A 17,804-nucleotide genomic window follows, 5' to 3' on the forward strand; every position below is an offset into this window, starting at 1 on the left:
ACCAGAAGCCACATTTTTTAAGCCAAAACAGTAATTACAGGAAATATTCTTCAACACCAACAAGAACAAGAACAACAACAACAACAAACCTGGTTGATACTTCTGTAGGCAGCTGAGGGTTTTTCTCCAAAGACACTTTGACGTTTGTGACGGACAAAGCGTTGCCATCGGTCAGTACCATTTTTGAGGGCACGCCACTTGCCGCAACCTGAGGACGGACGGAAGAATTATGATGAAAAGGGAATTGCTTTAGGCCAAGAACTGAATGACATAAAAAATTTGGTTTTATTACATGATTTATACATTCAAGGCATTGTTTTCTTTCGAAAGGTCAATTACAAGTTCAAATGCTAAGAAACATCTCTAAAAAAAAAAAAAAAAAAAAAGTCTAAAAAACAAATGAGCGAGGTATAAAAACTGACAATTTAAATTTATCATAAATATCAAGTGAAACGAGCAGGAGGGAAAGGTACGTAGTTATTCATACCTCCCGTAGTTTATCAAATAAATAGATTGCTCACGATAGCTAGCACTTGTCCACACTACAAAATTCATGTAACCTTTATTATATTTTTGTAAGAAATGAAATAATTAAAATCCATCTAATATCAAAAGACTAAAATGCAGTTTTTGTCAGAAGAAATTGTATGATCAATCAAAAACTATTTTTATCAGAAAAAAGTGAACGATCAATAAAACTATTTTTGTCAGAAGTAATTGTAGTGAAAAAAAAAAACTATTTTTATCAGAAGAAATTGTACGATCAATAAAGAATATTTTTGTCCTAAGAAATTGTACAATCAATAAAAAAAAATATTTTTTGTCCGAAGACATTGTACGATCAATAAGGAATATTTTTGTCCTAAGAAATTGTACAATCAATAAAAAACTATTTTTGTCAGAAGAAATTGTACGATTAATAAAGAATTTTTGTCCGAAGAAATTGTACAATCAATAAAAAACTATTTTTATCAGAAGAAATTATACGATCAATAAAAAATATTTTTGTCCGAAGAAATTGTACAATCAATAAAAAACTATTTTGTCGGAAGAAATTGTACGATCAATGCTTACCAGCAAACCAGCCAGGCAGGTCATCCCGCCCCCCAACTCTAATACGGATTTCCCAGAGAAAAGTTGGAGATTATTAAGGCAGTAATATGTCAGGATTTCTTCCGAGGGCCATATACCTATGGTGTGGGGGAGAAAGCATTCAGTTTCATTACGTACTGCAGCCAACGGCGGAGCGATTGACGGACAAGGTCACTTTCAGACTGTTCCATAAACCTAAAACTTTGGTCGATTTACTTGCGCTCGGTGCTCGGAAAGGTGGAGGCAAAGAGTTATCCAATGGATAGGGAAATTGAAATGTCAATTCTCCGGTTCAATTTCCCGCAACTATGGAAAGCACACTCCAGTGACAGAGCGTCATTTTATCGTCAAGTAATCTTAGTGACTTTGAAGTACCTTCTCTTCTTACTTACTAAGTTGATCACTACATTAATAGGTTAGTTTCACTACTGAATGATAATAATTATATAAATTTCTATTATACACTTTACTTTATCTTTCAGTTACTGACCAGAAAACTGCTCCATATATTGATATGTCAAAAGATGGACTATTACTCCATAAACTCCCAACTCTTGTTCTGATGTCATTTTTCAGCCAAACAATTGTTTGTTTGCTATTGTTCACCTATTATGGTAAGATAAGAAAAAATAAAAATAAAAGAAAAATGCTCAAACTATAGCTTGAAAATCGGCAAAAATTAGTGGACAAAGCAACAAGAAAATAGGTCGAGTCAGCGGCACGACTATAAAAGTTTGACTTCACCCACCGGCGAGTCACTCGCGGTTGATTTTAAGGATCTGTTTTAAAAAAGTATTCTATGGAAAATATCAAAGACAGAAAATGCTGCCAAAGGAGAGGAAAAACAAGAGGATGAAAAGCAAAAAGACGAAAATTCCGAGCATATGGGGGAAGTTGGGGTAATAAACTTTGAAGTAATCCAGAAATTCTCCTGTCGTACAAGCAACCACCTTCCAGAGCGCTAGGCACAAGTAAATCGAGAACTTTGTCCGTGGTACACACACACACACAGCTATGTATATATAAAACACCTATTTGGTTAAACAATCAATACAATAAGGACATGCACAGTAATACGGTACGGGGGGAGTTTCGTCTCCCGAGATTAACAACAAGATTTGTGTGTATTTCCGTACATTCAATGCTGTGAGTCTTCCACATCCGAAGAACAGGTACACAGATACAAGTTATTCAACAAGCAAGACGACGGGACAGACTCCTCTCGATTGTACATCCGGTTCTTTCAATTTTAAAAAAGGTAATCGGAGACACTTAAACATTTTACACATTCCGATAAAGAAAAAAAACCTTGGAAGGAACAACATCTAGTAACAAATGAATACAGTTTCAAGGAATTGAAAATAATAATAATTAATACATGTCAAATACAAATCTAACAGATACATAGCCTGAGGGTTATCATCTTTGGAAGGGGATGAGACGCTGACATGTATCTCTAAGGACATGTCTGAGGCCTTTGTCCTGCAGTGGACTATATACGGCTGCATTTGTTGTTGTTGTACTGGGTCCACTCTTAACAGGCACTACCAAACCTTCAGCGAAGTTTAAACGGAATTGTCTCGCAACGAAAAGCAGCGCGAGAACAAGAGCAGAATTGATGTGCGATGCTTCATAATTTTCTATAGGTTTTTCTCACATAATCATGTCATTTTGACCTCATTGGTTGTAGTTGTGAGTCGTAATAATAATTCACCCAATACTATGTTTGTTCTGTGAAATCTGTGATCCTATCATGATGAAAATACTACGAAGAAAAAAGAGAGATATCGTGTAGTTATTTCCGAGCGAAGAAGAAGTGGTATAAATTTTCTTCTGCCAACAATAGACTAAAAGTCTAGTAGCGCTAACTAAGGTCTCTCATAGGCAACTGCATTGAGGCATGGATCTGGGCTATACAGCCTAGCACTATGCAGTCATTCAGTGTCCCAATTCAACCGGGGTAAAACCCTGCACTTTACACTACGGACAGTTAGGTTCCTCTGCAAAGGGACATCATCTTTCAGTTAGACTTAACCTAAGACCAGCGGCTCGAGATGTGATCTCAGATCTAACCTGCCATTAGGACAGGCATAAACTAGTAGACTGTTGTAAGCGGTAGATATTGGAAGAGAATTTTCCACAGGAACCACCGACTGAAAGGATCGAAATCAAAGCCGAAAACTCCAACACAATTTCTAAAGGATTTAAGATTACTGCAATGAAAAGTTCTCGGTGATCTTACTAGTTTGCTCCACAGCACTCAATTGTCCTCACTGCGGACTGTTCCACCAATCAGCTCTTAATTTATGTATATGTATATATATATATATATATATATATATATATATATATATATATATATATATATATATATATATATATATATACTGTATTCAGCATTATGAAGCTTCATCTGTGGTGGATAATGTGGGAGGGTGGGCTGTGACACCCTAGCAGTACCAGCTGAACTCGGTTGAGTCCCTTGTTAGGCTGGGAGGAACCGTAGAGAGTAGAGGTCCCCTTTTTGTTTTTGTTTCTTTGTTGATGTCGGCTACCCCCCAAAATTGGGAGAAGTGCCTTGGTATATGTATGTATGTATATTACGAAACAGACGTCAAAAAAACCCAACTGGTGAGAAAACAACGGATCAATCAAGTATTGTAGTCACTTATATAACAACCTTTTACAATGGAAGCAGATAGCAGATTCAAGTTTAGTCGGGCTGAGATACCATTTTTCAATACTTTCCATGAATGGGCAAAAGCAGAATTAACACCCAAAGAAAAAGAACAAATGGATTCTATCTACTTTCTACTAATCCAACTAGCAACTCTTTCTCCGTCATCCAATAAAACGGCCGGCTGATTTCTTCTCCTCATATTCCCGTCTAAGGTACCTAGGCACCACTGCTACAATCGTTAATTACAATAAACTTAGCTACACTGATCGAGGAATTTGCCAGTTAAATACCTCTCCGTGCAATTTCCAATAACAGCTTTATGTAAGGTCCAAATAGCTTGGACGGGCACGTACTACTTGCGAATTGAAGCGAGGTGGAGGGATAAAGTAAACTACATATCACTCCTCCACAAGGATAGACATGACCTACCCCCAAGGAAAAAACTTATTAATACCACTAAATAAGCTACAACCCTAGTTGGAAAAGCAGTAGGCTATAAGCCTCGAACAGGGAACATAGCCCAGTGAGGAAAGGAAAAAAAGGAAACAGTTAGAGCATTGTGCCCAAGAGTACCATCAAGCAAGAAAACTCTAACCCCATTTTGATGAATATTATCATTATTATTATTATTACTTGCTAAGCTACAACCCAAGTTGGAAAAGCAGGATGCTATAAACCAAGGGGCTCCAATAGGGAAAATAGCCCAGTGAGGAAAGGAAACAAGGAAAAATAAAATATTTTAAGAAGAGCAACAATATTAAAATAAATATCACTTTAGAAACTATAAAAATAACAAAACAAGTGGAAGAGAAATAAGATTTAAGATAGAACAGTGTGTCCGAGTGTACCCTCAAGCAAGAGAACTCTAACCCAAGACAGTGGAAGACCATGGTACAAAGGCTAAGGCACTATCCAAAATTAGAGAACAATGGTTTGATTTTGGAGTGCATGACAGACTCTCTCCCAAGATAGCTGATCATTCCAGATTGAATCTGAAGATGAGAGAAGAAGAATACCACTGAACTTCTAAAATAAGAGTGTTTTAAAACCCAAGGGGAAGTAAAGAGGTAATATATAGAGAGCTCTTATAGATCTGCTTCTTCTTTCTGACGTATTAGAGGCCTTCATCGTGAATTTCTCTATCTTTAATAAGCGATTTTTAATGAAACTATAAAAGCTATATCAGACAATGTCAGACGTCTTCCTAATAGCTAGAAAAAACTATTGAACATGTGTGGATGGCATATATAGGTCTTCAACAAACAATATTACAGTATATCATTTATCAGTAAGCAAAATAACATTTTTAATAACCTGATATCTATTTCGTATGAAACCAGAATATTTCTTGACTTTTGTATTTGGAAATCATAGGCCTGGGATCCAGGTTAGGCCTACGCGAGGCAAAAACTCATCAAAATTTATCTTACAAACAATTTGACTTACAAACAGCTTCTTGGAACCTTCCTGGAACCTGCTAAGTTTGTAAGTTTAGGACCTTCTGTACAAAGACAATTCATGGGTTTCACCAATTTTCCTTCCTTGAACACTTTCTTCTGCATTGAAATAACAAAATGCAATTCATCAAACCTCAAAAATGTTTAAAGCAATTTGTATTTTCCCTAACTATACAGGCCCCGAGTCCTTTAAGAAGGGCATTCTTTCGGCAAAGCTGGATATGGCTGTTCAAACAGAACGAAGTGGCGGTAGTTAGCGGGAGGGTGGGGTGTTGAGCCTTCCCCACACGAATAACAACCTAGATCCTATAATGTGAGACTTATCCTTAAGAGGGAGGATACCCCAATAACCAAACGGTCTGATTTACTTTCCCGGGAGATGTCGAAACACTTCGGTCCCTTGCAGGAGTGACGGAAGACTTCTGTCAACCTCCTACTAATCTGGGCATGAATATGAGGCAGCTGTTATGCTAAATCATGATCATGGACTGGTAGATGGTCAAGGAAGGTCCCATACCTGTTAGGAGGATGTCTTGTCTGATTGTATTGCTATTTTATTACTATCATTACTAGCTAAGCTACAACCCCTAGTTAAAAACACAAGATGCTATGAGCCTAAGGGCTCTAACGAGGAAAAACATCCCTCTGAGGAAAGAAAACAAGAAAATAAACTCCAAGAAAAATAATTAACAATTGAAATAAAACATTTGAAGAACAGTAACATAAATAATATAGATATTTCATATATAAATTATAAAAACTTCAGAAAAATAAGAGTAAGAGAAATAAAATAGAACAGTGTTCCTGGGTGTACCCTTAAGCAAAGAGAACTCTACCCCAAGACAGTTGAAGACCAACTAGAGAACAATGGTTTGATTTTAGAGTGTCCATCTCCTAATAGAGCTGCTTATCATAGCTAAAGTCTCTCTTCTACCTTTACCAAGAGGAAAGTAACCACTGAACAATTACAGTGCAGTTGTTAACCCCTTGGGTGAAGAAGAATTGTTTGGGAATCTCAGTGTTGTCATGTGTATGAGGACAGAGGAGAATGTGTAAAAAATAGGCCAGACTATTAAGTGTATATGTAGGCAAAGGAAAAATTAGCCATAACCAGAGAGAAGGATTCAATGCAGCACTGTGTGGGCAGTCAAAGAACCCGATAATTCCCTAGCGGTACTATCTTTAGAGATATAAAAAGACTTTAGGTTATCAACAGATGGGTTCCGTGTGTCACCACCATGAACTCTTGAACTAAAGTGATGGAGATCTTCAATCCTAGAGAATGACTTGTGACTCAAGCAAAGTTATGTCATTTTTTACTTGCTTTGTCAGGGGGCTAGTGTCAAAGGTAGAAGGCCTATCTGCTGCCTGTCCCAAGGTCTTCGTTGAAAAACTTCATAGTGAAGATTAAGCTCCTCAGCTTCCAAATGAGGGAAGATAGAATGCATCTGATCCATACCGTTTGGCATGTAGTCACCTTAGAGCGATCAGGGTCGTACCAAGGCTTAATGTTGTCAACCGACTATCGAGTAACCGGCAAACAAAACAGGCAAATGCGAGGACAGATGTGTCTAGAATTCTTAAGGATGTTGGAAGGCGTCCTTGAATGCTGCAACGAACTGGAACTGCGGAGCACAACATTGAAAGTTTCTTGTTCAACGAATGACGAGCTAGTCGAGCGATGGTGAAAACTCGATGAACAAATCGGCCCTTACGCCAAGTTCCTGTCGACCGAGTGTATTTGTTCAAGTTGTTCTCTTTCATGGAAAAACCCTGCAAACAGCTCTACTATGTTGTTTACTTCCAAAGATTGCAGTCACTTGAAAAAGGACAGTAAAACAAACCTCTTTGTTAACATAATTCATAAACAGGAGCTAACTAGTGATTAACCAAACTCCTTTGGAAACCTAAGCCCAAAGGCTTCAACAAGGGGAAATAGTCCTGCAGTGAGGAAAGGATATAAGTAAATAAATAAACTAAAAATCAAAAATTTTAAGTAATTTTTATTTTTCCTAACATACTTACCGAGAACTACTTTCTATAGGAGTCACTGGTGATCTCCTCTCCATCAACCAGAGTTTTGAGTATGTTACCCCCCCACTCCGCGCTCTAAGTAGCCTTACCCCCGGCATCAAGGAATGTGCCCCGAGGGTAGGATCAAGGTAGGTCGCTTGCTTGGCTGGGTCACCTTCCTCATTAAGTTCTATTGAATTAGCACAATGCTAGCAAGGGAAGAGAGGCACTCGGGGAAGGAAGGGAGGGCCATTACCCAAAAGTAGTTCTCGGTAAGTATGTTAGGAAAAATAAAAATTACTTTAAATTTTTGATTTGTTCCAACACGAATACTTACCTCGAACTACTTTCTATAGGAGACTTACACTTTAGGGGGAGGGAGTGCTATTCTGACCCCCTGACCCAGCCGTGGAGGCCAAGAGGCCTATGGATAACGGGACCTACTAGAGAGCGGAAGCGAGGGTAACTACACAAAATTTCACGTTAGTGTCTAAGTACTCACCCTTTAAAAAACTTCTTTTGACGTTCCTTCTCGAAGCGTAGCCGTGAAGAATGTGTTATTTTCTGGGAACAGACGGTACTCCCCGAAGAGGCAAGTAAGCAACGGGGTAGGAGGTAGGAAACCGCACTTGTGCCTACCGGTCGCTAGTCTTGAATGCGCCTGGGGTTTTACCGTTACACCGCTTGGAGAGCGGAGATGACTGTTCCAATGGAGAACCCGTCCAAGGATTTTCTTGAGTAGTCCTTGAGGTAGTGGGTAGTAAAGGTTGACTGGTTCGACCAAGTACCTGCTCGCAGGATCTGCCCCACTGCCATGTTTTTCTCAAAGGCTAAGGAGGTGCTCAGGCCCCTGATGTCATGAGGCCGGGGAGTGCCTGGCACTGCCATGCCATCCTCCTTGTAGGTTCTGGCGATAACTTGTCTCAACCAGAAGGAGATGGTGTTTTTGGAAACTTGTTTTTTATTAATACCTGTGGAAACGAAGAGGCTCTTGATGCCTGGTCGGAGATGCGCTGTCCTTTCCAGGTATTTCCTAATAGTTCGCACTGGGCACAATTTTAAGTCTTCTGCATTGCCTGTCTTAGGGATGGCAGGAATTGAGAAACCCTCAAACATCGGGTCCCAGACTGCTGGGTTCTGAGTCTTGGCCACAAAAGAAGGCACGAACTTGAAGGATACTTCTTTCCACCCCTTTGAATGAGAGACGTCGTATGACAGTCCATGGATCTCTCCCACCCTCTTAGCGGACGCCAAGGCCAGCAAGAAGACGGCCTTGAGGGTGAGATCTTTGTCTACGATATCCTTCAAGGGTTCAAAGGGGGGACGACACAGCATCTTCAGGACCTTGGCTAAGTCCCACTGGGGCACCCTCCTCGCCTGAGGGGGGCAAGACTGCTCGAAGCTTTTGACAAGCATCGCTATGTGTCTCGAGGCCCCCAGGTCGATGCCCTTCAGGAGGAAGACTTGGCCTAAGGCGGCTCGAACCCCTTTTATGGCTGGAATTGACATTCCTACTTTGTCCCTAAGAAACACCAGAACATCTGCTATGTCTGGGACAGAGGCCTTAAGAGGTCTAATGTGCCTCTCAGAGCACCACTTCGTGAAGGAGGCCCATTTTGCCTGGTATACCGCGGCTGACGACTTTCTCAGGTATAGAGACATTCTCTTAGCCGTGGAGGGAGAATAACCTTCCTTCTTCAGGAGCCGCTGGATAGTCTCCAGGCGTGAAGACGAAGGGAGAGTGGGTTGTCGTGGAGCTTGAGAAAGTGAGGCTAGTGCAGAAGGTCTGACCTGGCGGGTAGAGGCCACGGCGGTTGACTCGTTAGGTCTTTTAGGTCTGTGAACCCCTCTCTCTCCGGCCACCAGGGCGCTACCAAAGTCATCTTTAGGTTTCGGGCGGTCCTTACTCTGTTGAGCACCTGTCTTATCAACGTGAAAGGGGGAAAAGCGTACACATCCAGATTGTCCCACTTGTGCTGAAAGGCGTCTTCTAAGGCTGCTTTCGGGTCTGGTACAGGGGAGCAATAGACTGGGAGTTGGGTGTTGAGTTTTGTTGCAAAGAGGTCCATCACCGGGGAACCCCAACGCTGAATGATGAGCCAGGCTACTTCTGGGAGAAGGGACCATTCTGTCCCTACTATCTGGCCCATTCTGCTGAGGCCGTTGGCCAGAGCATTTTTCTTCCCGGGAATGAACCTTGCTAACAACCCCACGTGATTTTCTTCTGCCCAATTTAGAAACTCTATGGTGAGATCGCACAACTCCCTTGATTTCAAGCCTCCCTGCTTCTTTATGTATGCTACTACTGTGGCGTTGTCGCACATCAACGCCACGGTGTTTCCCTTTAGCAGACTTGCAAAGTGTAAGCACGCCTTCTGGGGTGCTTTCAACTCCAGGATATTGATGTGGAGTTGCTTTTCCCCTTCCAACCAGGTACCTCGTGCAGTTCCATCGAGGAGATGGGCTCCCCATCCTTGGCTGGAGGCGTCTGTGAACAGAAGTAATTCTGGAGGGCTGGTCCCGAAGGGCATCCCCTTGAGGGAGTTCGACTGGCAGTGCCACCATTCCAGGGAGGGTCTCGTGTCTGGAAGGACTGGAATTAGCACTTGTTGTGAGTCCGTCTGGCACCAGAGGTTCTTGAGATTCCATTGGATGGATCTGAGCTTTATCCTCCCTTGGGGAACTAGTTTCTCCAATGAGACCAGGTGGCCTATCAGCCTCTGCCAGTCTTTCGCTCTCCTGGGTTGTTCTGACAGGAACGGCTGAATGATGTGCCTGAAGTTCCTTATCCTGTCCTCCGAAGGGAAAACTTTTCCCTGAATGGTGTCCAATGTCATTCCCAAGTAGTTCATTCTGGTGGACGGGGATAGATTTGACTTCTTCGGGTTGATTACAATCCCCAGATCTCTGCAAAACTGGAGGAGACTTCTCCCTTGTTCCTCCAAGAGGGCCTTTGAGGCGGAAAGGAGCAACCAGTCGTCCAGGTATCTGATAAGGCGGATGCCTCGTTCGTGAGCCCACACTGAGACAGTCGTGAAGACTCTCGTGAACACCTGGGGCGCTGTTAACAGACCGAAGCAAAGAGTCCTGAATTGCAGGATCTGGGAACCCCATTTCACCCGGAGGAACTTCCGACTCGAGGGGTGGATCGGAATTTGGAAGTATGCGTCCTTGAGGTCGATGGTCATCATAAAATCTTTCTCCCTCAAGGACAGCAGGACTGACTTTGGAGTGTCCATCTTGAAGTCCGTCTTCTTGACGAACTTGTTGAGAGCTGACAGATCTATAACCGGTCTCCACCCCCCCGTCGCTTTCTCCACCAGGAACAGGCGACTGTAGAAACCTGGCCCTGGGAGAGGAACTTCTTCCATGGCGCCCTTTTCTAACATGGAGGATACCTCCTCTTGAAGGGCGGTCCTCTTTAACGGATCTTTGGGAGCTAGCCATTCCGTCCGGTTGGCCGGAATAAGAGGGGGGTGGATTCGTCAGGAACGGGAGTCTGTAGCCCTCCTTTAGGACGGACACTGTCCAAGGCTCTGCCCCTTGAGCCTTCCATGCTTGCCAATGTTGTCTGAGGCATTCCCCAACACGAGGCTTGGGCGGGGATAGGGGTCCTCCCACTCTATCTTCTTCTAGAGGGGCGGCCTGATCTGCCTCTCCTAGAAGCGGAGTAACCCGACCTGAAGGAGCTTGAGGGCGCTGCAGCTCCCCTGCGGGAGGGTTGCGGCGTTGAGGACCAGGAGGAAGAGGGGGCCTCTCTCCTCGTAGCGCTGGAAGAGGCTTGGGGCGTCGCGGCGCTATCCGAGACGGACCTCTTGTAGGGCGGTCTCCTAGAAGTTGCCGGTCTGGTGACGTTGGCCTCCTTCTTTTTCGAGACCTTTTCCATTATGGTCTCTAGCTCTTTCAGAGGAAACAGAGACTCTCCCCACAGGGGCAGGCTGCGAATGGCTCGCGCCTCCCTGTCTGGAACCTTCCGAGACACTTTCGTTAGAACAGTGTCTCGCTTACGGAGAACCCAGTTGGCTGTAAGGGCGAGAGACTGATAGGTCAGGAACTTGAGGGTTTTACCCCTGGAGGTAATGAGGTCCCTCATTAGGCCTTGCTGATCAGGGTCCTCGGGGTCGAAGGAGGCTTGAACACCCACCAACGTGGAAGCCCACCAGTCCAGCCAAGAGGAGACGTTAACTAAGTCTCGCGACATTTCCTCCATCATGGAAGCCTCTGCTGGCGAGAAACAGACTGGGGCCGAAGAGGCTCTATCGTCTGAGACGCCTTGACTCAGAATGTCCACGGCTGTCTCCACTTTACAAGGACTTGGGCGACGTCCTGCGGGCACATAGACTTTCCCTTGGGTTTTGAGGCCCTTGAGCAATTTCGAGGCACTCTGGGACTTGGGAGCCTCGGCATTGCTGGCCACTACTTTGTCAATGTACTCTTGCCCTAGATCTTGGGCCAGAGGGAGTGCTAGGGATGACTTAGGTTGGGAGGGAGTTTGCATGATTCTCAGCAGGCTTGACCTCCAGGAATCTCCATTCGTAGCTGCAGGTTCTGCTATTTCGTGGTGCCTTCTGATCAGGCTAACCACTCTCCTGTAGGCGGAGTCCTCTGTCGGGGAGCCCTCCCCTCCGTTAGCCGAGGTCTCGGCCTGGGGCGGGGGAGCCGGTTTACCGGGCACGCCGACTGGACGCCTAGCCCTTGGGGCCAGGGGCGCCGTCCTGCCGAGGTACTGGACCTCATCTGCGGGTAAGTCCGCACCAGGGCTCGAGATAATGTAGGCACCGCTGGTTCAGCGGGGACTCTCGTACGCCCTAAGGCTCTAGGTGCTGAGGGCGCGGTTCCCGTGGGCTGACCCGACAGCGGGAACCGTTCCTTCCGACCCGAAGGCCGCACCAGCTGGGCTGGTTCGGCCAGGCTGCCTGACAAGAAGCGCGTTTCCCCCCGCTGGGCGGGGTGAACCGGAGGCCTCGAGGACTTATGCTTTCTCGAGAGGTCTTTCCTGCGAGCCAGGTCGCGAGGGTCAAGGCTGTGCTTGGAGGACGGCAGCCTTGGGGACCGCTCACTGGACTGGTGGTCTGGGGAACGAAGCACCTTCGATTCCCGCGAAGATACGTAGATCCAGGCGCCACCGGGAGATACACTTCTCCTATACTTACGGCTCGGGGAGCGGGAGCGCTTTCTGCTATACCGAGAGCGCGACCTCGAGCGGGAACGCTCGCTCCTGGACCGCTCTCTCCGACGGCGGTGTTTCACCCTGACCTCTTCCTCTGACGAGGAATAGACGTCCGATGAGCCCGACGACAGTGTTCACCGCGTGTCGGCTGGTAGCGGGGACTGCGGGGGACTTCTTCGGGCGTTGAATGCCAGAGGTCGAGGGCTGGAGGAAGTCATCGGGGACTTCCGTGGGGAGGGTTGGGAACGACTCAAACCGTTCCATGCCCGGGAGCCAGGGTCACATCCATCCTCAGGGGAGACCTACCCGGCGTCTTCGGGAACCTCCAACCGAAGGCATCGTTACCCGAAGGTTGAACTTTCCTCTGGTTGTCTCCCCCTAACGACGAACCAGAAGCACAGGCCCACGAGGGCGGCAGTGACACCGAGACCGCGTTACTACCCCACAAGGGGTCATCGGAGGAAGCGTGCCCCCCGAGAACAAGGGCCGACTCTCCGGACGCACTACTGGGTCCTTCACTAGCCCTAGAGGGGCCCGCCATTGGCACTGCACTTACACTGGGCTCCTGGGAAAGGACGCCTTGTTCATCCACAACACTAGACTTACCCCGTCCCCTACTCTGTGTAGGGGATGGCGAAACCGAGGCCCCGTTGGACCGCTCACTGGGTGACGGTATCGGCGAGGAAACACTAATTTTCCTGGGGGAACGTTTCGCTGATTTCCTCTTTTTGGTACCGTAGCGTACCCACTGTATATCGCTCCAGTCTACACACTCGGGGCACGTGTCTGCTGACGAGCAAACTTTTCCCCTACAGGAGGAACAAAGGGAGTGAGGATCCACTTCGGGCTTGGAGAGGAACGCTCCACACGATTTCCCGGCTCTAGGCCCAGGGCAACGGCGAATTTGCTCCATAATGCCCACAACGCACGACACAAGTACTAAGGGAATCAATGAAAACACTGGGAAGCACACGGTTGAAAGGTGAATGCACAGGAACACTTGGGAAAAGCAAGTTGCCACGCTGGGAACACGTGGGACACTAGAACGCACACAAAGGATCGACAGAGATACGAGAGCGAGGGTGTGAACGCCTCGCGACCAGAGAACTTAATGAGGAAGGTGACCAAGCCAAGCAAGCAACCTACCTTGATCCTACCTTCGGGGCACATTCCTTGATGCCGGGGGTAAGGCTACTTAGAGCGCGGAGTGGGGGGGTAACATACTCAAAACTCTGGTCGATGGAGAGGAGATCACCAGTGACTCCTATAGAAAGAAGTTCGAGGTAAGTATTCGTGTTGGAACAAATAAGGAATAATTAATATAAAATATTTTAAGATCAGTAACAACTTTAAAATAAATCTTATCTTTCATATATATAAACTAAAAAAACTTAAGAAACAAAACAAGAAGAGAAATAAGATAGAACAGTGTGCCCGAATGTACCCTCGAGTAAGAGAGATGATGTTTTCTTCTGCTGATGTAGCAGTACCAGGTCGAGGACAAAGGATAAAGGAGTTTCTTCCCGTTAAGGGACAGCTCTTCGCACACATCGCTTCTCCCTCCCAAAAGAGAGAAATCTTCCAGGAAGGGGAAAGAAGGGAGGCACCCTTCAAGCAGACCAGCAGTGCGTGTGCACAGTTCCGTATGAGGGTGGCTCGCGCAAATGTTTATATGGGGCAACTTCCAGCGCTTATTTAATACCACACTGTCTCCCCGAGAAATGGTATGAGTCCTGTGTACGCAGCCCCTTTCAATAGGTCTTCCCGGACATCTTCAATGACATCCTCAATGAGTTGTTCCCCTCGGGAAGTAGCAGCAAAGACTTTCACAAAGTTGAGGCTGAACGAACGATAGAACTTTAAGTTTACCTTCAATGTGTATAGGCCAATGACGAAGCTCTCACATGGAAAGACACCGCAGCAACTCTATGATGAGACAGAATAACCAAGTGGCACATTCTGAGCACCTTTTTTCAGGACAGGGAACTATTGAAGATGAAAAGGGCCGCCCCATTCTCCACACTCGGTGGCAGCGAAAGCCTCTTCCTCCAACCGAGCATTCGATCAAATTCCATTTGTGGTAAATCATCCCTATTAAGGATTCGTTCTCATTCGCCACGCTGCATCAAACGGAACCGTTTTCACCAAGCAAATCAAGTCAACTCAAATATTGGTGATTCAGAATCACAGATGCACATGGGCACATTTCTTCATCAGCAACAGCAACTCAGCCAAGGAGAAACAACGATGTCATTGAAGATCCTGATAAATTTAGTGCGAGAACAAAGTGCTATACATGATCCGAGTGATCCAATAATTCCTTGCAGGGATTTCATGGGTGCTTTATGGAACGATATTGCTGCAGAAATTAAATACAAAGGTAGGTGAGTTGAGTTTTTATTAAATACAGAATTATTTCTATTCAATGCAAAAGTAATGTCTGCATTTACCAGTTACCAAATCTGGAAAAAAGTGCCCAAAGCTGCCAAATTCAGGCCTTTCTTTGCATTACTCCCTCTTGATTCAGAGTTTGAATCTGTCAATGGGAACGACGCTAATTCAAAACGACTGGAATCAAATGATTCTCAATGATATGAAACAAATTGCTTGGTGTAAATGCAGCCAAAGGATTGCCACTTTCCATAGGATTACGTTGTTGCGGTCATCACGGGGAATAAACAGCAACACAGGAACGCTTTCTAACAAGAACAGGAATGTGGATATTGGCAGGTCTGCACAGAAAACTGTCACACAGCTACAGTAATAAGGAAACAACTGCAAATCTCTCCTCCTTAATATCCCTTGCCTATTGGACTGTCCCTACCTGGGGTTCGCCAGACTGAGGTTCGAGTTCTGCTTCTTGTAGTGTCTGCAACCTTCCCATTTTTGTGAACTAAGGATAGGGGGTTTGAGGGACTCTACAGGTCTAGCCCCCAAGTCATCAGCTGCAGACATTGCCTGGCCTTCTCTGGTCCTAGCTTGATAGAGAGGGGGACTTGGGTGCTGATCATATGTATATATGGTCAGTCTTTAAGGCATTGTCTTGCTTGCTAGGGCAATGACATTGTCCCTTGCCTCTGCTATTCACGAGTGGCCTTCAAAACCTCTAAAAGACGACAGTCTAGACACATTTACCGACAAGAAAAAAAAACAAAAGATCGAAACAGCCAAACGAGGACGTTGTAAGTACGTTCTGGACTAACCAGCGGCTGTAAACAAAATTGGAGTTCGTGGGCATCCAGCTAACTACCGTCACCTCGTTGAGTTTCAACAGCTGTATCCAGCATCGCTGGGATCACACACCTATCGAAGGACAAAGGTTTGTACTCGTGTAGGAACAAATACCTTCCGGCCGAAATAAGCCCCACCCCGCTCGATGAGGTCATAGTCAATCTTGTTGCCTCCCATGTCAACAGCAGTCACAACACATCCTCCAAAGTGATTATAAGTTAGTATAGTTTGAAATTTGTAAGGGGATGTATTGTGACCATTCCTAATTCCTAATGTGGGAGTAACATGATTGGCTATGACATCATAAGGGGTGGGACTTATTTTGGGGAGACAACATGATTGGCTATGATGACATCAAGGGGTGGGACTTATTTCGGGGAGACAACATGATTGGCTATGATGACATCAAGGGGTGAGGCTTATTTCAGGGTGACAATGTGAATGGCTATGATGACAACAGGGCGGTGGGGCTTATTTCGGGGACACAGCATGATTGGCTATGATGTCATCAAGGGGTGGGACTTATTTCGGGGACACAACCTGATTGGCTATGACATCATCAAGGGGTGGAGCTTATTTCAGACACACGACATGGTTGGCTATGACATCATCAAGGGGTGGAGCTTATTTCGGGGACACAACATGATTGGCTATGACGTCCTCAGGGGGTGGGGCTTATTTAGTCCGGAATCTCTGTGGGGACTATAATCTGCTGTTTCGTAGGTCAAACACCAAATGTTGCGATTGGTTAACACCGGCTCGTATTCTATGTTTAAGCAGGTTTTCTATAACACCGCCGGAATGTAGGCCATGAGAAGAGTAGACCCATTAATGTTTATGATCAACACCGTCATTATCGACAGAATCCCTTTTTGCACTCTTCATTCGAAAGCCACAAATTACCTATAAATGCCACTGCAGATACTTTTGGACTTAAATACAAAACCTGCAAAGAAAATAGAACTTAGCTTTTAATTCCATCTGTTTCCCCCACAAATACAATGAGCACAGTTCCTGAATCCATTTTAAATTTAAGGAGTTCCAAAAAGAAAATAAATCATACTACAGCACTGTATTTGTGAGAGAACAGCACCACACGTAACATTTTCTTATGAATTACCCCAACGTTTAAAATTCACCTGAACTGCATAATATCAGAGAGGAGCTGAACAACGGATTTTTGGGGACACAAGAGATACTGTACTTGAAAGGAAGTTTGCAATTAATCTAAGCAATGCTATAGTAGCAGTAGTAATAGTAGTAGTAGTAGTAGTAGTAGTAATACATGCAGTGAGGAAACAATACTACAAGATGCATCATCAGTCCAAACATTACAAATAACAACATCCAAACATAAACGGTCAAAGCAATCATCTACATGTTTCAAAGCACAGCATCAACTCATTTGGTTAGGCTAAACGGATTCACCAAAGCCGCGCAGGCAACATCGACATGTCCGGCTATGCTTGGCAGGCAAAGATCATCTATACGGAGCGGAGAGTGAAGAAGAGCTCGCTTACCAATGCACCAGCAGAGGGGTTACTAATCAAGACAACCAAAACAAAAAAAGGATGAACGATTACGGCCGCAATAGTAACGCGGTTTCTCGACAGCAGCAGCGGAAGATTTTGGGGTCAAACCGTATCTTTTTCCCCTCTGATTGATAAGCCTCGATCAATGGGGACTATTTAATATCTAAATATTTGAGAGTCAGACAAGAGTAAGATGAAAATGTACAAACATCACATTAAAAACTTCATGAACAACTGCAAAAATAAAGGCTTTACAATAGGCAATATTGTAAATAATTAAACCATGGACTATCTGAACTGATATACTTTGACTGCTGCTTAGAGTACACCAGAAACTGTGAGATGAAGGAGGCTCTCTCTCAAACTGCTGTCGCTCAAGCTCTTACTATTGCAACAATAATTTCAACCAAAAAGTCACAAGTGAGGATATGAGAACAGTAAAAACAAGGCTTCCTGTATCAACTTCCCTAATTCTTCCGATAACCTTCTGTGGTAATAGGACGGATTAAGGCCATTCGTCTTCTTCCTTCCGCTGCGCGAAAATAAAGAATAAAAAGCACACACACGCAGTGGACGTGACACGGGTATTTGACAAGCATGCTTTTGACCTCTCGTCCCATTCGTCGTTC

The 17,804-nt window shown here is 44.8% G+C and overlaps 1 protein-coding gene across 1 annotated transcript in view; it reads right to left on the reverse strand.

The window, feature by feature from the left end:
- Positions 1-17,804, reverse strand: part of LOC137618784 (calmodulin-lysine N-methyltransferase) — an 86,806-nt gene that overhangs the window by 42,809 nt on the left and 26,193 nt on the right. The window contains exons 4-5 of the mRNA XM_068348978.1: positions 1,075-1,190; positions 90-208 (exon numbers count right to left, since the gene is read on the reverse strand). Of these exons, the coding sequence (XP_068205079.1) occupies positions 90-208; positions 1,075-1,190 (235 nt within the window). The remainder of the gene's footprint in view (positions 1-89; positions 209-1,074; positions 1,191-17,804) is intronic.

The sequence above is a fragment of the Palaemon carinicauda genome, chromosome 25 (assembly GCF_036898095.1).
Source record: "Palaemon carinicauda isolate YSFRI2023 chromosome 25, ASM3689809v2, whole genome shotgun sequence".
NCBI classification, from domain to species: domain Eukaryota; kingdom Metazoa; phylum Arthropoda; class Malacostraca; order Decapoda; family Palaemonidae; genus Palaemon; species Palaemon carinicauda.